The 24,523-nt window shown below is 38.7% G+C and overlaps 2 protein-coding genes across 8 annotated transcripts in view; one reads left to right on the forward strand and one right to left on the reverse strand.

Annotated features, from left to right (window-relative positions):
- Positions 1-7,619, forward strand: part of PAQR3 (progestin and adipoQ receptor family member 3) — a 29,642-nt gene extending 22,023 nt beyond the window's left edge. For 2 of the 3 annotated variants that reach the window (XM_043572396.1, XM_043572397.1), the window contains exon 8: positions 5,394-5,823. The gene's annotated coding sequence lies outside the window, so the exon portion shown is untranslated. Of the gene's footprint in view, positions 1-5,393 lie in introns of all 3 variants that reach the window. The other variant, XM_043572395.1, reaches the window with a different exon arrangement.
- Positions 1,210-24,523, reverse strand: part of BMP2K (BMP2 inducible kinase) — a 136,423-nt gene continuing 113,109 nt past the window's right edge. For 4 of the 5 annotated variants that reach the window (XM_043572393.1, XM_043572391.1, XM_043572392.1 and 1 more), the window contains one exon: positions 1,210-6,859. In XM_043572393.1, coding sequence (XP_043428328.1) covers positions 5,424-6,859 — 1,436 coding nt within the window. In that variant the 3' untranslated portion in view covers positions 1,210-5,423. The remainder of the gene's footprint in view (positions 6,860-24,523) is intronic. The other variant, XM_043572390.1, reaches the window with a different exon arrangement.

Here is a 24,523-nt window from a genome sequence, read left to right on the forward strand (position 1 = left end):
CTGCCAAAATGTGTGAAGAATCAGCCACCAGGGGAGGGACACAAGTCTTTTATATGCATTATCACAATTACTATGTTTGTATTAAAAAGAGGTACAGATGCTACTGGATACCAGTGTCCCCCAAAATTCTGTACCAGACTTCCGAGGAGGTGGTGAGATAAGGAGCCAAAACTGCAACTACCTTTAAGGAAACACTTTCATGAGGGAGAGCTACCAGCAGCAGGGGTCTCTTGTGAAAAGTGAAAATTCCATCCATGGAGGGCAGGAATGCTATTGTCACCAAAGCTCTAGTGCTGCTTTATATGTCTGGGATCAAAAACACTACAGAACATACATGTAATTTCAATAGTGCCAATCATCTGAAGCAAAAGCGAACTATTTTTAAATGTGCAATGTAAAACTCGTGCCTTCAATATGAGAATAATTACCTGCATCCCACACACGATGCCAGAGCTGAACTTCCTTAAAAAGGGATAAGCTATTCAAAATAAATAGCTCTAATTGCAGCATAGACTTTTCTCTAAAGCAGTTAACTATAACTGAATTTGAACAGTAGTACAATCCACACTGTGTGCCATTTATTAAAAAGACACAAAGCCCTTATTTTTCCACATAACTTTAGATAAATCTCACTACATCCAAAACAGCTCATAATAAAATGGATCTTTCCACAAGCCACCAATCTAAAGACTATGGAATAATATGTAAGATAATGTGATCTTAACACCAAACTTAGTCCACCAATCCAATAAATAGGTTTTCTCTTTAACATGCCAAAGCCTCTTTTCTGACATAATCAAGGATTACAGTATCTTATTTAACCAAAGAGTTTTTAAATTCTGTATGTTACCAGTTTCTAAGGAGCTTAAGTAAATTATACATAATGCAAAAACAATGTCAGACATTCAAAAGCTAGTTCAAAGTCATGTTTTTGCCTTACCTTCATTATAATTATCAGTAATTGTAATGCCTGAACAAATTGTGCTATGTGGTGTTTTTGCTGCAAAAATGCTAGGTCACAACAGGTTTTCTTAAATTACACTGTGAGCTTTACCCTAAGGATTGAGATCTAATCCCTTTTCCCTTTTCTATTCTACTAGCTGGAGCATAATAGGTGCTTAATGTCTGTAGTGTGAATAAAAGAAAACTGAATAGAAGTTTACATCCAAAACATTTAAGACAAACAATGAAAAACGCCAAAGTCACTAATTATAAAGAATATGCAATCCATTTGGGATTTATTGCATTTAAAGAAAGCAGATTATTAAAACAATAGGTATGATAAATACAGTAAGAAAATAATTTTAAATTTCAAACAAAACAAAGTGAATGAGGGACAGAATTCAGTCAATAAGAATAAGCAATGTAAAGGCAACAAAGCAGTAAAATCAGTTAGTGCTTAATTAGATGTAGAAAAGAAAAAAAAAAAAAAAGCAACTGATTCTATCTCAGTTTCCCAGCTATATCTGAGGATTGAAGTTACGTTAGAAAGTATGTTTGGTAACAATTAGAAATATAATAAACACATAAATCAGGTTTATTAAAAGTTAAAGTTATTTGCTTAGTGGTACATCAAAGGCTTCAGAAAATTCAAGTTTAACAAAAAATGGAAGTGTAATCAAAGAAAGTGCACTTAAAGCTGTTTGCCAGCAATTTAAAAAGTAGCTTACTATTACTATAACACTTACTATTAGATGACCTTTCCATCACAAAAAGAGCGTAGTAATAAAAACAATTCTTTCAAAAGTAGCACAATAGATTTTTAAATTAAAAAAAAAAAAAAAACCCAAATGATGACCCTTTGCATTTTCATCTGCCTACCTCCTTCGTTTAGTGGCTTTTGTAAAACACCTCCCTAGGAGTGAATGTTCTTGTATTAATGATTGTGGTTGCAATTCCATTTAAAATGAGAAATTCACATTAACTCCACAGCAGAGAGATGTGACATGTGCATGCATGCGTGTGTATATATTTTTCTCAATATATAAACACCTCCATGTATAAAAGTTTTCAAACATTTGTTATTCTCACAGTAGATATGTCAGTTCAGTATGAGACCTAAAAATGATGAGGAATTTTGCTAAAAGGAAGAAAAAGTGTACTGTATATTCTACACGTATTAAGACAAATGTACCCAAACTCCTCAGAACTAGTGATATTAATACCTGTGTACCTTCTAGCAATGCTTAAATGAAGTACCCAAACCTAAAATAAACGAAGCAGAGTGGCCGAATAGTAAGAAAACTGCTCTGCCTGATGCGCAGCAGAGTGGGCTCCACTTTACTATTTTCCGCCAGCAGTATGACGACAATCTATCACTGCTAAACACTAAACAGGGTGGGATCAGAAGGTGTGTCTATCTACAATTCCAAATAATGTCCTTACTGTGCCCACACATACACACACACACGCGCGCGCGCGCGCGCAGGGATGGGGTGGGTCAGTCGGAGAATTACACAATTTCCCAATTGATACTTCTGAATAAATATTGTAGTCAGTTAAATTTTCATCCAGCCTATACCCTTTCCTCCTCCACCTAATACACCAAGCAACTTATGTGTCTCAGCAGATACATTCTTTAAAGCCATAAAAGCTGATCTTTTTTAACACTAACATTGTGCTGAAGTCATATTAAAATAATTAAGCAAATGGTCCACTTTTAAAACGATTATTCAAAATCAACAAGCATTATTAAAGCTGTTAGGACAGAAGTAACTTTGGCCTCAGATTTTTGCTAGCTTCACAATTTACTTCCCTTAATGATGTTCAAGTATTACAGGTTTAGTTATGACTATTTTACATACAAAAGGAGCACAGAGGACACCTGATTAATAACAGGAAAATAATTTCAACGTTCCTTCTTTTAAACAAGAATTGGACCATCCCAGACGTTTACTGAATGCTGTGTCCCAGGTATATGTGTTAGGCTCTTTGACATACCTTGGGAGCTCCATTCGCAGAATTCTCATAAGGGAATTACCTGGGCATCACTATGTGGAGTGACCTATATCCTAACGGTAGTGGGAGGACGTGATGGAAAACGGAAAATAACCCTAATCCCTTTACTTCGGCACAAAGGAATCTCCCCATTTCTATCCCATCGGGTCCCCTATTGAATCCTGTTGTTTCCTCTGAGCTGTCATCTCAAAAGAGGAAAGTCACTGGGCCCTGATATAATAAACATAAGAATGGAAATATTTTAAACAATGTCACAATTGTTTCCTTAGAATTTATCCAATTTTATAAGCCCAAAGTGTCTACATCAGTGTCCAGATCACTTAAAATTATTCAGTGTATGGAAAAGCAAGTGTAAGCAAGGCCTCAATATCAGACAGAAGTATTTCATGGTTACATCCCAAGGAGACTACATTAATTCATCCACTACCCCCTTTTGAATTATGAAACTCATTATGAGGTCTAGCAGAGACCAAGGCCAAAGACTAAAATAGTCAAAGCATACTGTGTACACATCAACCAACAAATTTTCATAAAAAAATTCTTCTGTTTGATACAAACCTACGGTAGTTCATGAATTTACTATGTGTAATCATCAACTCTTCACTTTTAAAAGAAAGTATCACTTGAGTCTACTTTGTAAAGTTTTGAAAAACATCTACTTGAGCATTTGCATTAGCAGTATTAATCAACCTGAGAATCAGGGGGAAAAAAAAAAAGGTGCAAACATAATATTTGCCTTTGGCACAAGGACAAGTAATTGGTGCAGTTGGGGCTCTAAAAATACAACTCTTAAGCAGTAATATAATGCTTGGTCTGCCTCTGCTACATGGAGATTCACATATTGCTTCCCTGTTTGTCCACAAATTTATATCTGATTTAAAAAAGAATAAAAAATGAATATAGTTACATACATACTTTGCTTCCTTCCAAGTTTAGAACTGAGAAAACAGACAAACAGCTCATCCCATTTGGGGTACTAGAATTAAGATAAGATTACTCATTTAATTGGGTTCAAAGAAAGCTCATTTAAAATACAGCAATCAAGGAGAGTGCCGGTTAATAAGAGTTTCCACTCCTTTTTGTAAATAGCTTTAACAGTTCTAGAAACTTGTAGATGTTGATAGGGAAGGCCAGTTCATTATAACTTAAAAGAGCTGGAGACACAGGAAGCACAGATACTGTATTCACAGTAATTCATATAGTAATTTCTATAAAATGTCAAGTTTCTAATTAGGATTTGTGGTGGGGAAAAAAAAAAAAAAGGCAATTTGGTAGCTGTGTTCTTTTCACCAGAGACACATCAACTAGCAGAACTGAGAGGCTAGCTCCTCCTCGTCTAATACCGTCTAGCCACTTTAAGATCTTGTGTACTAGTGCAGAGGTACTTACAGCAGGATGCGGGCGTCCTGCCTATAAGGCTTCATGGGTTTCACTGTTCCGTGCACTTCATTAGAACTACTCCACCCTCCCAACCTACCTAGAAAATTGTTGCTCACGACTTGGGGACTATTTGGTGAAGGTGGTAATTTAATAAAGTACATTATTAAATGCAACATGATTTTTACGCTGTAAACGTCTTAAAAACTCAGGGTTTCAGCTACATAATTTTTTCCTCAAGTAAAATTTCACTACAACCCTTGTCCTCACTCCCCATTTTTCCAACAATCTGCTTTATTAGGGACATGACAGTAAAAGTTGTGAACAAGAAGCCATTCAAAAAGAATTATCAAGTGTTCCTGAAGTAGGTTTTTTCTCTCTTCTGTATCGTTTTCTTTTACATTTTCCACACGTCAGCTACTACTCTTTAGTTTGTGTTCTAGGCTTCTGTATAGATATTCCATTATTAATGGCACTTGTTTTTTTAAAAGGAAACAGTTTTAGGCACAACAGTTACTTCTGGCTCTGCTCTTTGAGAAAGGTGTAAAGACTGAAATTTCTGCTCTCTCCAGATAATAACTTTCCAATTCTTGAGGAGAACCAGAGTTTGTTTTTACTGTGTGGAAATCAGAAGAGACCTTTAAAAAATCCACAAATGCAACCTATGTATGTACAAATAACCTTAGTTTTAAATGCTGGATCCTGACATGAGCCTGGGAAATGAACACACAAGTGACATCCTGTTATAAAAATAATGCCACCCCTTTCCAGTCCCTTTTCAGTGGCTCCACAACTGGAAAGGCGGCACGTTCTTCCCCTGGATGTCTGTGCAGTCACGTCTGGTGGCCGAAACCTGGGGTAGAGCTAACAGTTGAGCTCCTCCTTCTCCTGTGTGGAAGAGATGGGAAGTCACTACCCTGTGGAGATGCTTCCTTTTACTATTTGGTTTATTTAAAAATCACCTATTCTGATTGACCTGTAAGAATGAATGATATAAAGAGCTATACAAATAAATTTTCTTTCAAATTCATAAAACTATTCATACTTTTTTGAAACAGGAGTTAATGCCAAGAGTCCGTCGGAAGTATCTACTGTTTAGAAGGAAATGGAGCAGCACCAAAGGGGTCTAATTCAACTGACTGGGACTGTTGGGACTGATGTGAAGCGATGCTTTGCACCACAAGTTCTGTAAAGGGCACGGCACCAAAATCATCCATTTTCAACGCGTCTGCACTGTGGAATGAGCCATGCAGAGAACTCGGTCGTGGCCGCCCAGGCAGGACGGGGTTGTGGTCGGCACGGATGTCACTCAGGCCCTGATGTGGAGGGTGCCATGGCAGATCTGGAGGATGGAAGGGCTTGGCACCAAAGGGGTCCAACAGATTCTCCTCGGGTTGCAGGCCGTTCCCTCTGTCTCTCCCGTCGGTCAGTGCAACACTAATGTTCTCCTTGGAGTCCGAGATGGTTAAAAATTCATTGCTGCTTTGAGAGTCTCGGCGGCCCACCTTTTTGTGCCTGCGAGCCCTCTCTGGAGTGCGGTAGGTAGGCTTCACAGTCTTCTTTGTGCTGGTTGGCGTGCCATGATGCCGCTTCCCGTTACTTTTGGACAGATCCTGCTTGGTGCGCCTTTGGCGAGAAGACAGTTTCTGTAAGCTCCGCTGCTTGACTTTCTGCTGTTGACTCCCAGTTATTTCCTCAAAGGGCACAAGCCCAAAAAGGTCCTCGCTGCTGTCACTTTTACTTGTTGATGTGGGAAAAGGCTGAAATGGAGTGGAGCCAAATATATCTACACTTTTGGGGCCACCAGGGAGAGCATGTGCCTCAGGACCCACTCCATGGCAGTCTTGTACACTGACCTTCTTGCTAAAGGGTGCCTTTGTGAATACGTCAAATTCCTCCTGCTCTAGAGCCACAGCAGGACACAGGGTCTGCTGACAGAAGTTCTTTTCATTCTCTCCTTGGTGAGGCTGCTGAGGACGCACCGCGAAGAAGGGGACAGCGCCGAACACATCAAATTCCAGTTTGGGAGCCTCCACTCCAACATCGGAGGGTAACCGGGTTGGGGTGAGAAGTGTGTCGGTGGGACCTGGTGCTGATCCACTGCCAGATTTGTCTCTGTAGACAGGGCTCACGTCACTGTACTTCACTTTGGCCTGCTCATAATCAGAATCAGAGCTATGTTTCTCTTCTTCCTCGTCTTCAGAATCCATGAGGAGAGGCCTGTGGCCCAGGTTTTCTGGTTCAGTATCATCGTCGTTAAAATCTCCCTGCTCTCCCTGAAGAACTTCCTCATCCTCCTGTTCCTCCTCTTCACTGCTCTTGGGAGAAGGAGGATCTGACTCAAAATCACTTTCAGACTCATCATTCCGCTTTTGCAGTTGACCCTGTACCAGTGAATTCTCTGAGGTTTTCTTTCCAGTCCGGTGGTCTTTAGATACTGGACTTGCTTTTCTATTCTTGATAGGGTTTGCAGAACTATTTTCTTGATTCGTAGATGAATGTTCAGTTTTCTTTTCCGGAGAACCTGCAGGTTCAAAGAAAAATTATTATAGCTTTCTAGTACATTTCAAGAACCATTTGCACTGAACAGTATGCACTAACACGAGGCATTACAAATCCCTCATACCAGTTCGCTTAGAGGAAGAAATAGCATCAATTCTTTGGTCATTAGGCTTAGGGAATGCACTTGTCCTCAACTAGATGGTTAAGTCCTCTAGTGCAGAGAGATTTCCTGGTCTCTGTACCCTACACACCACCTACTCATAGGCCCTCAATGACAGCTAAGTTTTAGTTACAGTACCCAAAGAGGACTCTGAATATAGAACACAGACCAATTTTCTTCACCTTCAAAATAAGATTATTCAACGAATCGCCTCTACTCAGAATCCCACATTTACCTGCTTGGATTTCTACTCCATTATAAAATTTTCCCAAAAAAGATCAACAAGCATGAATAGCTTGTCTGCTCAGTTAGATGCTTCACTGGAATTTTTTAAATTAGCATTCTGGTTTCCTTATAAACGAGTATCTTATTAGATAGGCTACCATGAGTGCATCCCCACAATCTGATCAAAGCCAAAGACTGGGTACTGAACTGAGTGAGAGTGTACCAAGGACACCTGCCTTCTCAAGATGACCTATATTCCTTTAACTATCATATCTTTACTACTAAACATTACATTAAAAGCATGCTATCTTAAAAAAAAAAAAAAAACTATCAGTATGTTCACTGTATGACGGGTAGTGAAACTGCATCAAATAAATATAGTGCTTTACAATTTCAATGTCTGGTATATAACAAAGAGTGTATTTGTTACATGAAAATATAATGCCCTCCCAATACAGTAGTGTATTTAATGGATTTTCCAGAGGGAGGGATCAATCTGAACTGATGCAACCACATAACCAATCATCCCTTCCCTTCCTTTGACTAAGATCAGATATTTTCAAAATAATTAGGGTTGGAAGTATAGTCTGTAGCCAAGAAAACTAACCAGCTTACAATGGAAGGACCATTACTCTCCTGTTACTAACATGGTCCCTATGGTATATGACACCTCTGAGTTCTTACCTTCTCTTTGAAAGTCAGCACCGTTGTCTTCCCACCTCTCTAACTGTTCCTTCTTGGTCATATTTGTAGATTGATGTTACATATTTGTAGATTGATGCAGTTTCACTACCCATCATACAGTGAACATACTGATAGTTTTTTTTTTTTTTAAGATAGCATGCTTTTAATGTAATGTTTAGTAGTAAAGATATGATAGTTAAAGGAATATAGGTCATCTTGAGAAGGCAGGTGTCCTTGGTACACTCTCACTCAGTTCAGTACCCAGTCCTTGGCTTTGATCAGATTCTCTTTCACTAACATCTCTGTATACATGTATGTTCCCCAGGATTCTGTCCTCGGCTTTTTTCCTCTGCGTGTCTTCCCATGGTCTTAAATAGTTGTATGTTAATTGCCACATACACCATCATGACTGAATCTCTAATAGTGACCATGAATACTCAGTCATCTAATAGTTAGGAATATGTATCGTACCATTACTTCAAATTCAATAATTCAAAAGAGATATCTTTCCTCTTAAAATGTGCTCCTCACCCTTCCCTCTGAATTAATGAACAATACTTCTGTCAACTAGTTCTGCAAATCAGCAAAAATCTGGAAATCATCTTCCTTCCTCACCAGTGTTTTTAAATTCTCTTATATCTGTTCCTTCCTCTTCCTCTGCCAGTTGTCTATTTCATTTCCTCTATCCTTGTCTGTCTGTCTCCAGCACCATGTCCATCAGACCACTCCTCTCCAGTGCCACCAGAATGACTTTTCTGAAACATTACATAGCTCAGCTTAAAACTGTTCAGCGGCTCTCTGAAGTCCCAACCCTTAGCCCAGCACAGGGTGTCCTTCTCAATCTGGATTCTATCCTACCACATCTTTAGCCTCAGACCCTGATGTATTATTCTTCATTATTGCCACACCCAGCTTGTCCCTACTCAAACTCAGGAACAGATTCAAATTTTTAAAAAGTTTTTGGGATGTCTTGCTATCCAACCTCTTAATGTTTGCTATCAGAAACTGCGGAACCTAATAGATTTGGGTTTCCTGCTGTTTTAACATCTCATACAACCTCTCGGTAAAAACATCCTTCTAGTTTCCTGCTCCTATCTGACTTGCCTAGTGGTCCTGGCTATATTCCATGCCAGAGCCCTTCAAAGACACCCCTTGAAAAATACCCATATTTGGGGGTCCTAATGAACTCAGTACAAGCCTAAATTGTAGCAGCTACTGTACTGTATTATAATTACTGGTTTACTTGTCTGTTTTCCCTACTTGATTATGAGCTCTTAGACACAGTCCTATTTATCATTTACCTCATTTATCATTCCTTTCTACCCTAGCAAGTGTTGAATCAATATTTGTTGAATGAAACAATAAGTGACTACTCTGAGCTCATAGCTATAGACACATACTCAGTATACTCAGAATACAATAAAGAAAGTAACATAAAAAAATGAACTCTTTACATTCAGTCACTGCATTTTTAATTTAACAATACATTTTTATAGAGCACTTTCCTACATGCTATATGCTGATCATACATTAATGAATAAAATAAGTACAGTCTCTGCCTTCAAGAGTTTATAATCAAGTGTGGGAGAGTATAAATAAACAAATTGTGACGGGCTCTCTGAAATAACAGAGCAGTGGTGCAAGTCATGGGGAGGGGGGAGGGATAAATAAACCTACAGTCAGCAAAGGCTTCCCCTAAGGAGGATGGTTAGGACTGAACAGTGAAAATGAGCCAGCTATGCAAAGGACAGGCAAAAAGCTGCTCCAAGGAAAAGCTATGGCATGTGTGAAGGCCAATGCAGAAAGAAGTTGGCATGTTTGGGAAACTGAAAATAGGTCAGTGTAGCTGGAGTACAGTGGCAAGACTACCATACAAGATGAGGTAGGAAAGAGAGGGGAAGGACCAACCTGTGAATGTCCCTTTAAGGCCATTATAAGGAGTCTGGATTTTGTGCTAAGTTCAGTGTGTAATGGGGAAGCCATTACAAGGCTTTATTTAAAATGGGTGTCATGTTCAGATTTATATATGAAACATAACTGACCACTGGGTAGAAAAAAAGGCTGAAGAGAGAGGTATGAAAGTGAGGAGATCAGGGAAGAGGAAACTGTAGAAATAAAGCCAGAGATTCTGGTGGCCTGGATGACAGTGGGGGCCGGACAAGTAGAAGTGAAGAATTAGAGATTGAGGAGGGAAACTCTGGAAGGATGGTAGCACCATTAATGCAGACAGAAGAGTGAGTAAAGAATAAGTTGGAAAGTAGAGGAAGATTTCAAGAATTTAGTTTTGGGGCGCCTGGGTGGCTCAGTCGGTTGAGTGTCCGACTTCGGCTCAGGTCATGATCTCGCGGCTCGTGAGTTCGAGCCCCGCATCGGGGTCTGTGCTGATAGCTCAGAGCCTGGAGCCTGCTTCGGATTCTGTGTCTTCCTCTCTCTCTACCCCTCCCCCACTCATGCTCTGTCCCTGTCTCAGAAATAAATAAACATTAAAAAAAAAATTTTTTTTTTTTAAATTTAGTTTTGAACACAAAGTTTGAGTTACCTGTGAAGCATTTAAGTACAATGGTTAGTTTTTGACTGGAGACGAGATTTGGGAGTCCTCACCTCCAGAGGGGTAAGTAGAGAGGGTTACAAGTCTGAAGGAAATCATTTAGGAAGTGAGTACAAAGCAGGAAAAGGGGACCCAACACTGAGCCTTCAGGTCTAATACATTTGGAGGTAAGCAGAGGAACCTACAAAGCTACATGCAGAGTACGGAGAGAAGGACCCAAAACCAGGTGAGCGCAATGTCACAGAAGCCAAGAGAGGAGTGCTTCCGGAGACGGAGTAGACACCTGGGCTGGGTGAGGCAGAGAGCTGCAATGAACTGAGGACAGACAAAGGCCACTGGCTCTGGCTGACACATGCACTTTGTCGGCAACCTTAAAGTGAGGAGTAGGGCTGAGGAGGAGGGGGAAAGAAGACACGGAGAATTCCATCAGGTTCTACTTAAGTATAATAATCTTCATCCATTATTCATCTGCCAGTTCTATGGAACAGGCCAAGAGCTAAATGTTGTATCTTTACAAATTTATAATAGGCTTATTTTAGATCCTAAGAGATTAAAACCAAATCAAATGCAGATTCTCAAGTTTGACTTCTCCTCCATAGAGCTTGCTTCTGACATTAAAAACAAAGATTACTTTTAGATTAGCTGTAGAATTCATTTTCATGAATTTTTATTCAAAAGCAAAAAATGTAACAGCAAAGATTTATAATCATTCCTCGCTTTGGGACAGTTCCTCTAAGATACAGTTTAACTTACTACCTCAAGCTCCTTACCCATCCAGAGAGAGCCACAATGTGTACCCCCTCATGCCTGCTCATGGACACCTCCAGCAACACTCCAGAATGCTTCCTAAAGTATATTCTGCAGAACATTATTCCTATAAGAAGAACTAAACAGCTCTGTGGTCCCAGGTACCTGAGTTTATAAAATGCTACACTATATAATGTGCCTCCACTTGGAAAATGCTCATTAAGGGTGCTGATAAGTCCTATGCAAAAGAATCTGCTTAATCTTATGAAACCAGGATTTCCCAAATTTGCTTCACTACAAACACTTGTATTCACAAGTAACACTATTAACTTCATAAACAATTTTGCAAAATGTACTCTGGGAAAATACTACTTCTACAATTTCTCTGGGAAATTCCATTTCTAGGGCACAGACTGTCATTCCTAAAGATTTTCTGGAAAATTTAACAAGGACAATTTACAAAATTTAAAAGGACAGAGTCCTTTGATTGACCTTTTTTGGGGGAGTTTATTTATTTTTGAGAGAGAGAGAAAGAGAACACACGAGTGGGGGAGGGACAGAGAAACAGACAGAGACGGAGACAGAGTCTGAGCTGTCAGCACAGAACCTGACGCAGGGCTTGAAGCCACAAACCGTGAGATCAAGACCTGAGCCAAAGTCAAATGTCCAACCGACTGAGCCACCCAGGCGCCCCAACTTTATTTTTGCTATTCTCCTATTTTAATCCCAGTCTTCTAAATTAACTGTTTTCCTTTACCCAATTGGCCACTAGTGCTTTCCAAAACACAACTGTCACTTCCTACTCATTCTGTCTGCACTGTCCGCTTCTCAAAGTTGTATTCACAGAGATACAGATTTCTTGGTAATAAAGTGCTATATATAGATCCATTTTTTAGATTGTCAGTGTGAATATAAATTTGTGGGGCTTTTCATTTATCATTTTAAATGCATCTTTACAGGTATCAATATAGTCACTACTAATTCTGAAGCATAAAATATTGTATAGAGAACATTTTAAGATTTAACATTTACCTATGGAACTTTTGGGTTGTTTCTAGCTTTTCAGCATTTCAAATAGAACAATGATCATGCACTTTTTCCTTGAGAGGGGGAAAAAAAAAAAGGACATTCTCCTCTCAATTTCACTTTATGGATTTACTGTTACTCCCTCATTATACATAATCAATACACAACTAATAAAGTTAACCCAGTGACAATCTCTGACAAGATCATAGCTAAATACTCTAGTCTGTACCTTCACACATGAGAAAATATATAAATTATCATATTACAAGAGAATAATATGACAATAATAGGTTCTTCTTCTTAGGACTGTTGTAAAGAAAAGACTGAAGAATGCCCAACACAAAATGAACACTCCATAGTAAACTATCACCACCACCTCAGAACAAGGCTACACTCAATTACCTCATCCACCACATTCCAACCTTCTAGCATCTTTTCTGGACTCAGTGCTTGACAGTGAAACTAAACACAAGGGAGGTGGAGACAAGTGCAATTCTATGGCTAATTCAAGAAGAGTTAAGGCCCACTTTAGAAATGGCCAGAAAAGGGGCACCTGACTGGCTTAGTGGGGAGAGCACATGACTCTTGATCTCAGGGTCATGAGTTCAACCCCCACACCAGGTGTAGAGATTACTTTTTAAAAAATGGCCAAAAAAAAAATAAGGCAAACAAATGTATATCCACACACAAGGGTGCATACCGAATCCTGGAAACTATATCCCTGATTTTTAAATAGCTGTAGTTGGGTACATAATATAAGAATTTGAAAAAACTGCTTTCAAAAAGACCAAGAAAAGTCACACACAACGATCTACGTATACCATCTTTGTGGTTTCAGATTACATCCCTGAAGAGTATGGGCAACTGGGGAAGTTTTCTGTTGTTATAAACAGACTGGTTTTATTTCTTTACTGGTCTCCCCTTTATAATACTAAAAATAAACAAGGATATTTATCCAAATTCCTTTTTCTCCCACATTCTCACAAGAGAATCATACGCAGCATACTAAGAGCAACGTAAATGTTAAGCATCATAAAAACACAATTTAAACACATGCGGTCATCTTCCCCCAGCACCACCTACTCAGGAAAAGTTAAATTCCAGGCTGGAAGTTACAGCAATCCTAAATAAGGCTTCACTTTCTGCAGTAAAACTGACCTACTTCATCGTCCCCTCTTCACTGTGAAACTATACACGAACTGAGAAAGAAATGGGAATTATACAAAATTAAAAATTATTTCAATATATTCTAAGGATTTAGTCCTCCATACGCATAAAAGACAGTGAAAATAATTACTACCAGCTGTAAAGTTGGTTATCAACTGTACAATATATAATACTTTAAAATGTGACTTCATAGCTAAGTGCCATCAACTGTTAAAATCTATTTCTTTGCCTAAACAGATTCTTGTAATTAAACAAAGAGAATTCAGATATTCCTACTGTTTGCTCCCAAGGCCAGATTGCATCTTCCAGTAACAATATTCCACATGTGATTCCAGCAATATTCCAGCAAATATTCCACATGTGATTTACTATGAAATTTAAATCGGGATTATTTCACTGCTTAATTTCCCAAAAGCATAGCCTAAATATGTTTCCTTATAATCCAATATATCCTAAATCCTAATAATCCCTATATTTGTAGAGATGTATATTATTAACATTAAAAAAATGGCTGTTTTTCAAGTGGGTGGAAGGGGAGCTATAGTATTTAGAATAAGCACTAGGAACATGTAGTTAAAGCATAAACAAATCTCTAATATGTGCCCGGGATCATACCTCAGTTACCTTTTTCTATTAATTGATTTTGGTAAAATACTGTAAATTTTCTCAAGAGAGAACACTGACCAACTTTTATTTTTGGCTCTAAGTAGGGCTTTCTTCTCAAGCTAAAAAAAGTAGAATATTTTGATGGCTTCTGGTCAGGATATTATTTCTGCTTTGTGTCTTTGAAATACAAACTATAAAAATTACAGCTTTTTGAGTGAGCCTTATCTTTTGAGGTTGGTCTGATTGCTGCAAACAGCCAGAATCCAATCAGAGCCAAATCCTGAAAATGAAGGGAATGACTAAGATGGTGTAGATCTGGATACATTATTAAGAACAGCCATAAAGGGTTATGAAGTCTTAAATTCTCTTGTATGTCACATTAAATGGTCTCTCAGGGAAATTCCAAGTAAAGCGTTGGGGAAAAAAGTTACAACAATGGAAATCACTAAAGTGTCAAGAGAATTAGTACTTATTTACACGCAAAATTCTGCTGAATCAGTTATTCTCACTCGCTACTATACATCATATACAATTTTAAGATAATAGTTCAGAGCTAACTAAAACAGTGCTTCAATTATTCAGTACTGTCCATAAAAAGCATTTACTAAATATCTAAATACCAAATGGACCATTTGGTAACTATTTACATAAAAATATATAGCATACTTCCCTTCCTTCACTGGCAGAGGATACGAAATGCAAGTGTCCTTTGATGACTTGGAACCCTGCATTCCTGTCTAACTCTCCATCTGTAAAGTAGGGAAAGCAATCGTACTTGCTTCGGAGAGTTGCATCAAGGATTAAAGTGCGAACACAGGTGAAGTGCGTACAACACCACTGGCGTGTTGTACGTACTCAGTAAAGGGCTGGATTATTATTGCTGATGTAGAACGCCATCATTTTATGATTATTTATGGGGCCTGCCATATGCTTCCACTGGTACTGAGAAATTAATCAGAGAGGATGGTAACTAATACCATCAAGTGCACAAATGCTGTGCCAAGGGTTTTTCATAGTCTCTCTTAACGCCCCACCATTAGGCTCCCACAACATTAGTGTAAACGTGCTTTTGTAAGGCTTGCTATGATCTTTCCCCTTCAACCTTATTAACTACATCTTCAGAAATGTTCCCTTGATCTCTCCATGTCAGATCATTGTCACAACTTCCTACCATTTATTTCAAAGATATTATTACTATCCAGTGCTCATGACTTGGCTTTTCCCTTTCTCTTTCCATTTCTTTCTTTTGGTGACCTTAATCCTATTTCATATCTTCAACTATATCTTAAAACAAAAAACAAGAAGGGATTTTTAGAGATGTAGTCTTTTTATACATTACGAATTTGAAATGAGGAGAAAGTTGAATAACTTGCCAAGTTTAAGGCTATACACATGAAGGCCATATTGACTTCTCTGCTGATGACACTAGCTTAAAACTCTCATCTGTAAATTCCTCAGTTAAACTACCAGTAGAATATCATCACCAGCAAATATTCAATATAGCTTATAATACACCCCCGACAAAATACAACCACAGACTTATCTTGAATTTCTTTTGCATCTCTTTTACAAAGCTATGTCTAAGAAGTAAAGAAAGAAAAAAAAGCACCATACTGTTTCTACTTCAGCAAATAGTGTTTTGTTGAACTGTACAGTAAGTATCTTGTGTTGAGTATTTTATAGTCTGCAGGTTTAAGATCTAGAAATACTATAAGACTTTATCACCAAATGAACACTCAACTTTACAAAATGCACAAAAGATAAACATCCAAAAAAGCCTCAATTTCATCATCTATAAAATAAGAGCAATAATGGAACTTACCTGACAGAGCTAAACATTAAATAATATTCATTTTATTTAGTAAAAGCTCATCAAATATTAGGTCACGTGTGTGTGTGTGTGTGTGTGTGTGTGTGTGTGTGTGTGGTGTGTGTGTGTGTGTGTGTGTGTGTGTGAAAAGAGAGATTACATTAGATTACTAAAGTAATGAACTCATTCATCAAGGTACTGTATGGCATACAAAGATAAATAAAGCAATTCCTGGCTTCAAGAAGCTTATCATTCATTTTAACAGTTGTGCAACTCACCTACTAATCCTGATGCTAGTGATCTGGAAAATGAGTAACCTGGTAAAAACAACTGGGAGTTCTAAAGAACAGGCCTAACTCACCAAATGAACTTAAGAACATGAATTAATTATCCATTCCATGCTTGAGTTTTTATAAAAAGAAATTTCCAGATGTTAAAATTTCAAACACATAGTCTTGCACAGTCCAAGAAAAGATTTCAAACTCAAAAGCTAAAATTTGTAGTCAGTTTTAATATTTTCACGTATTTGTTATGGTATCCTATTTTAAAGAAATATGGCAAATAAAGTATTCTTGAACCACATAAATGAACCTTCATAAACGTTATCAAAAAATTCTAAATATTTAGAAAATGTCAAAAAATGTGTAGAGGGGGCATGTCTGCAACATACTATTCATATTATCACTCTTCTAATCAGGTTTCCATCTTTCAGAGGACAGCTTTTAGTTATAAAACAGGTGGTACATTTTTAATCATATAAGAAGCTTCTAGTTTCAAGGAAATTTTATTTTGATGTTCTTTCCTTTGCTATCAGATTATAGAGGATGAATGGCTTGAAACTGCTATTGTAATTACATGCCTTCTGTTGTCTCATCACTTCAGGTACAAGGGAGGGGCTGTAAGACTTTAAAGCTCACTTTGAATTGGTAGCACACTGCCTGCCATCATTTCCTACCAATGTGCCATTCCAGGCCCAAGGATTAGTGGATTAGAAGGCTTTATCAAAAATCTGTACTGTTTCTCTGAAGACAGGCCAAGTGACAAGGCTTGAGTATAAAAAGAGAATCATGCTAGTTGTGAACTGTGGCTAGTATTTCCCAGCCAGATTAAAAATGCTGTAAAACTGACATTTCTATTATGTTAGTGATATTGTAAATTGCTATTTGAAACAAGCCACTTACCATTTTTATTTGTTCGGCTGCTATTTACAGAAGAGAGTTTAGAAGCAGACAGAGCTGGATTCCTACTTATAAACTATCTGACCTTAACCAGATCATTGATGCTCTCTGAGCCTGTCTCCACTGTATGTATGAAAGAGAATTCAATAAATGGTAGCCATTATTGCTGACATCCTGAAACAACAAAATTCTTGATCTTCTAGAATTACCTACTAGAATCTAAAAATATAAGAAATACCTGCATATCATCACTTATAAAATGACCTAGCATTTGAACTGACAACCTGTTAATAGTTTATGTCCCAAGAAATATTTGCTATAAATAATGTGGCTTTCCCAACCCTAAACTCAATTTAACCTCCTATTAGATAATGAGAACCATGAGGTAGATCTGAGATTTGGAAGACTAAGTTCACCAAACCTAATTAAAAATGCAATGCAATGTAAGAAATCTAAAATTTCAGTGACTTAATTAATATAGCCTATATGTCAACAAAATTCTTCAAATACTATGTATTTCAGAAGTTGTATTTATTAAAATTAGGCAGTCCACACTTTAATTCACAGAGCCACACATCCTTTGTTGTTATACAGACTAACTAAAATGATGCCTTAGGGAGGGGTGCCTAGGTGGCTCAGTCGGTTGAGTGTCTGACTTCGGCTCAGGTCACGATCTCATGGTCTGTGAGTTCGAGCCCCGTGTCGGGCTCTGTGCTGACAGCTCAGAGCCTGGAGCCTGCTTCGGATTCTGTGTCTCCCTCTCTCTCTGCCCCTCCCCCACTCGTGCTCTGTCTCTCTTTCTCTCTGTCAAAAATAAACAAAGACTAAAAAAAAAAAAAAGTTAAAAAAAAATGATGCCTTAGGGAGATGGATGGGTGTGTGGGTTTGAGAGGGAAATGAATACTATGCTTTGAATACGATTTTTATGAGTACACTATAGTGAATACTGGTAATTAATCCTTTAATAAAAAGAAATAGCACAATTGAAACAGCTCTTGGTAGTGAAAAGTTTCACAGATTCTACACTATATTTAAAGGTACCAGTAGTTAAGAGAATACTAGTTTACTATTACTGGAACTCTGTACTACTACTAGCTGGATAGCAGCTACAACTTATTTAACACTAAGATTTTGACTTTTGGTAAGTAGTAAAAATATTATTTAATAACACTACCAACAACAGCCACAATAGCAACAACACTGAGAATGTGCTTTGTATAACATTCTCTTCTTTAATTCTTTCAATAATCTCATCAAGTAGCCACTATTATCCCCAGGGTTTCTTTTTTTTTTAATGTTTTTTAATGTTTGTTTATTTTTGAGAGAGACAGATATGAGTATGAACAGGGAGGGGCAAAGAGAGAGGGACACACAGAATCTGAAACAGGCTCCAGGCTCTGAGCTGTCAGCACAGAGCCCGACGTGGGGCTTGAACCCACGAACCGGGAGATCATGACCTGAGCTGAAGTTGGATGCCCCACCCAACTGAGCCACCCAGGCACCCCTTTATTATCCCCAGTTTAAGATACAGACCCCCTCCAAGAAATGAGGCAACACCCAATATCACATGGTTAATCTGTAATAGAACTAACATTTATACCTAGAACTTTTTCAATTATAATTATGATATACCACACTACTAATAGTTTAGTAACCTGACATAAAAAGTAAATATAATTCCATAATTAAAATATCAACTTATGGAAGAAGATATTATCCTTATACACAGGACCAAACATATTCTTGAAATAATTATTTGACCTCTGCATAAATTGATATTTATAAAATTTAATTTGGCCCATAAGGAAATGTTTAAAAATAAAAAGAAAAGCTAGATTTCAATCATTTCAGAATGGTCTATCAAAATATTATCTTAAGCTTCCAAAAAGTCTGAAAGCATAACCTAAGGTGCCAAATCAGAAAGATGTATCTATGTGAACAAACTAAGGGAGGCCAACTGACTGTACCAGATCTGTAATACATGCAGCTATTTAAAAAATAGGGACAAAAAGGGTATTTTGGACTCTAAATAATAAAGGGTAGGGGCATAGAGAATATTCCTCTAGTTGAAGCCTTTTTTTTTTTTTTAAAGCTGGAATACAATGAAGCAATGCCTCAAAAATTCATAGGGAAAATTACGTCCAACATAAAATTATTTACCCAGCCAAATTATCAGTGAAGTGCTTGTGCAGAAAAAAATGTATTTTTAGGCAGCAAAGTTTAAAACTTTTCCTCCCATGCATACTTTCTCAAGAAACTAGTAGAGGAGTTGCTCTACTAACAAAGACAGAAGAGAGAGGAGACCCAGGAATGCCCAGAAGTCTGGAGAGTAGAAGAAAATACTAGGATGGTAAGTTATAGGAAGCAACCAATTCAGATTGCAGAGCTCCATGAGAGGTAACCAGGTAAAAATGAAAATGGTAGCCACCTTAAAATGGGAAGAAATTCATATTTCTAAATGGAGATGAATCGATGACAGGGTACATAAAACAATAAAGAAATAAAAACAGAAATTTTAATAAACGTAATTATAATTAACTCTAGAAAAAACAAAAACCGCATAGAAGAAAGGAAATGTAATCATGGTACACTGGAACATTGGTAACAAATATTTACATATTCAAAAAATGTACACACTGAACACTGACAACCAACAACTTTGTCAAAGCTGTACTGGAAGGCTAGGGGGAACAAAACGTGTGTGTGATTGTGTGTGTTTGGGGGGAGGGTAGAGTAGGGTTTTAGGAAGTCCACACATACTATCTAAAATTGGAGGTAAAAAGAAATAGCAGAGTAAGTATGATATATTAAAATACCAGAAGTGAAAAAATTATCTCTGAGGAGTCTAAACAGGAAAAAGGGACAGGGACACAGCAGACAGAGAAGTAAATTTTTTTTTCCATTATAAACCTTGTTAAATCCAACTTTTTAAAGTAGTGGTAGCATTTATAGCCTTTATAGCAAAGATCACTTTTTAAGATCACTATCTTAATACTTAGGAGTCTGAATTTTTAGGAATAGCCCTAAAAATTTTTTTCATACATCCAATGAATATTATTAGATAATTACTGGGTTGGCTACTAGGCAGGATTCAAAGATAGGCAATTCATTTTACCCACCCCTTGATAAGCTTATAACATAACAGAGGAATTAAATGCCCACAGTGAAAAGAAAACAAAATAACACCAGCAGCAATCAAGCTCAAATCTGTGAGCATATTTCTAACGACAAAAATCCTAGGCCAACCCCAAAATAAGGGTGCCCAAGGAAAAGGCAAACTACTGGGGCTTACTCTAGTCCCTGATTCTGGTCCATTTCACCAGGTTTCTTTCAGAAGCTCTTAAAGAAAAAAGAAGTTGCACAGCTACGTGCAAACCTGAAAGGGATTACAGAACTCCTTCTAGGGTGTGGAAAAGAGCTAACAGTACTGAAACCATTTCTACCACAAACAGATTAAGACCTAGGTTCTTGACAGCTTGTAATGACCATTTTGAGATATTATAATGTGTTTGGAAAGAGTAACAACATCTTCATGACCTAGGGTATCTGGGGTTTGAGGGAGTACATATGTGCATGTTAAGTAGAAACTATAAACTGTCTTCCCCAATTAATGTCGTGTCATTCATTAAAAAGGTAATTTGAAAGAAACAGAAACTGGATATGGACTGTTTTCTAAATGTCACAGAGTGGAGTTGCGGCAAGATGGCGGCTTAGGAGGACGCTGGGCTCACCGCACGTCCTGCTGATCACTTAGATTCCATCTACACCTGCCTAAATAACCCAGAAAACCGCCAGAGGATTAGCAGAACAGAGTCGCCGGAGCCAAACGCAGACGAGAGGCCCACGGAAGAGGGTAGGAAGGGCGGCGAGGCGGTGCGCGCTCCACGGACTGGTGGGAGGGAGCCGGGGCGGAGGGGCGGCTCGCCGGCCAAGCAGAGTCCCCGAGTCTGGCTTGCAAAAGCGGAGGGGCCGGGCGGACTGTGTTCCGACAGCAAGCGCGACTTAGCGTCTGGGAGGTCATAAGTTAACAGCTCTGCTAGGAAAGCGGGAAGGCTGGAGGACAAAGGGAGGGAGAGCTGCTGAGCTCCCTGACAACAGAGCTCAGTTTGGTGGGGAACAAAGGCGCTCGCCAGCGCCATCTCCCCCGCCCATCCCCCAGCCGAAATCCCAAAGGGAACCGGTTCCTGCCAGGGAACTTGCTCGCTCCGCGCAAACACCCAACTCTGCGCTTCTGCGGAGCCAAACCTCCGGCAGCGGATCTGACTCACTCCTGCTGCCACAGGGCCCCTCCTGAAGTGGATCACCTAAGGAGAAGCGATCTAAGCCTGCCCCTCCTGCCCCCGAGCACCTTGCCTACCCACCCCAGCTAATACGCCAGATCCCCAGCATCACAAGCCTGGCAAAGTGCAAGTAGCCCAGACGAGCCACACCACCCCACAGTGAATCCCACCCCTAGGAGAGGGGAAGAGAAGGCACACACCAGTCTGACTGTGGCCCCAGCGGTGGGCTGGGGGCAGACATCAGGTCTGACTGCGGCCCCGCCCACCAACTCCAGTTATACACCACAGCACAGGGGAAGTGCCCTGCAGGTCCTCACCACGCCAGGGACTATCCAAAATGACCAAGCGGAAGAACTCCCCTCAGAAGAATCTCCAGGAAATAACAACAGCTAATGAGCTGATCAAAAAGGATTTAAATAATATAACAGAAAGTGAATTTAGAATAACAGTCATAAAATTAATCGCTGGGCTTGAAAACAGTATACAGGACAGCAGAGAATCTCTTGCTACAGAGATCAAGGGACTAAGGAACAGTCACGAGGAGCTGAAAAACGCTTTAAACGAAATGCATAACAAAATGGAAACCACCACAGCTCGGCTTGAAGAGGCAGAGGAGAGAATAGGTGAACTAGAAGATAAAGTTATGGAAAAAGAGGAAGCTGAGAAAAAGAGAGATAAAAAAATCCAGGAGTATGAGGGGAAAATTAGAGAATTAAGTGATACACTAAAAAGAAATAATATACGCATAATTGGTATCCCAGAGGAGGAAGAGAGAGGGAAAGGTGCTGAAGGGGTACTTGAAGAAATAATAGCTGAGAACTTCCCTGAACTGGGGAAGGAAAAAGGCATTGAAATCCAAGAGGCACAGAGAACGCCCTTCAGACGTAACTTGAATCGATCTTCTGCACGACATACATAGTGAAACTGGCAAAATACAAGGATAAAGAGAAAATTCTGAAAGCAGCAAGGGGTAAACGTGCCCTCACATATAAAGGGAGACCTATAAGACTCGTGACTGATCTCTCTTTTGAAACTTGGCAGGCCAGAAAGAATTGGCACGAGATTTTCAGGGTGCTAGACAGAAAAAATATGCAGCCAAGAATCCTTTATCCAGCAAGTCTGTCATTTAGAATAGAAGGAGAGATAAAGGTCTTCCCAAACAAACAAAAACTGAAGGAATTTGTCACCACTAAACCAGCCCTACAAGAGATCCTAAGGGGGACCCTGTGAGACAAAGTCCCAGAGACATCACTATAAGCATAAAACATACAGACATCACAATGACTCTAAACCCGTATCTTCCTATAATAACACTGAATGTAAATGGATTAAATGCGCCAACCAAAAGACATAGGGTATCAGAATGGATAAAAAAACAAGACCCATCTATTTGCTGTCTACAAGAGACTCATTTTAGACCGGAGGACACCTTTAGATTGAGAGTGAGGGGATGGAGAACTATTTATCATGCGACTGGAAGCCAAAAGAAAGCTGGAGTAGCCATACTTATATCAGACAAACTAGACTTTAAATTAAAGGCTGTAACAAGAGATGAAGAAGGACATTATATAATAGTTACAGGGTCTATCCATCAGGAAGAGCTAACAATTATAAATGTCTATGCGCCGAATACCGGAGCCCCCAAATATATAAAACAATTACTCATAAACATAAGCAACCTTATCGATAAGAATGTGGTAATTGCAGGGGACTTTAATACACCACTTACAGAAATGGATAGATCATCTAGACACACGGTCAATAAAGAAACAAGGGCCCTGAATGAGACATTGGATCAGATGGACTTGACAGATATATTTAGAACTCTGCATCCCAAAGCAACAGAATATACTTTCTTCTCGAGTGCACATGGAACATTCTCCAAGATAGATCATATACTGGGTCACAAAACAGCCCTTCATAAGTTTACAAGAATTGAAATTATACCATGCTTACTTTCAGACCACAATGCTATGAAGCTTGAAATCAACCACAGAAAAAAGTCTGGAAAACCTCCAAAAGCATGGAGGTTAAAGAACACCCTACTAAAGAATGAATGGGTCAACCAGGCAATTAGAGAAGAAATTAAAAAATATATGGAAACAAACGAAAATGAAAATACAACAATCCAAACGCTTTGGGACGCAGCAAAGGCAGTCCTGAGAGGAAAATACATTGCAATCCAGGCCTATCTCAAGAAACAAGAAAAATCCCAAATACAAAATCTAACAGCACACCTAAAGGCACTAGAAGCAGAACAGCAAAGGCAGCCTAAACCCAGCAGAAGAAGAGAAATAATAAAGATCAGAGCAGAAATAAACAATATAGAATCTAAAAAAACTGTAGAGCAGATCAACGAAACCAAGAGTTGGTTTTTTGAAAAAATAAACAAAATTGACAAACCGCTAGCCAGGCTTCTCAAAAAGAAAAGGGAGATGACCCAAATAGATAAAATCATGAATGAAAATGGAATTATTACAACCAATCCCTCAGAGATACAAACAATTATCAGGGAATACTATGAAAACTTATATGCCAACAAATTGGACAACCTGGAAGAAATGGACAAATTCCTGAACACCCACACTCTTCCAAAACTCAATCAGGAGGAAATAGAAAGCTTGAACAGACCCATAACCAGCGAAGAAATTGAATCGGTTATCAAAAATCTCCCAACAAATAAGAGTCCAGGACCAGATGGCTTCCCAGGAGAGTTCTACCAGACGTTTAAAGCAGAGATAATACCTATCCTTCTCAAGCTATTCCAAGAAATAGAAAGGGAAGGAAAACTTCCAGACTCATTCTATGAAGCCAGTATTACTTTGATTCCTAAACCAGACAGAGACCCAGTAAAAAAAGAGAACTACAGGCCAATATCCCTGATGAATATGGATGCAAAAATTCTCAATAAGATACTAGCAAATCGAATTCAACGGCATATAAAAAGAATTATTCACCATGATCAAGTGGGATTCATTCCTGGGATGCAGGGCTGGTTCAACATTCGCAAATCAATCAACGTGATACATCACATTAACAAAAAAAGAGAGAAGAACCATATGATCCTGTCAATCGATGCAGAAAAGGCCTTTGACAAAATCCAGCACCCTTTCTTAATAAAAACCCTTGAGAAAGTCGGGATAGAAGGAACATACTTAAAAATCATAAAAGCCATTTATGAAAAGCCCACAGCTAACATCATCCTCAACGGGGAAAAACTGAAAGCTTTTTCCCTGAGATCAGGAACACGACAAG

This window comes from Prionailurus bengalensis, chromosome B1, assembly GCF_016509475.1.
Source record: "Prionailurus bengalensis isolate Pbe53 chromosome B1, Fcat_Pben_1.1_paternal_pri, whole genome shotgun sequence".
NCBI lineage: Eukaryota > Metazoa > Chordata > Mammalia > Carnivora > Felidae > Prionailurus > Prionailurus bengalensis.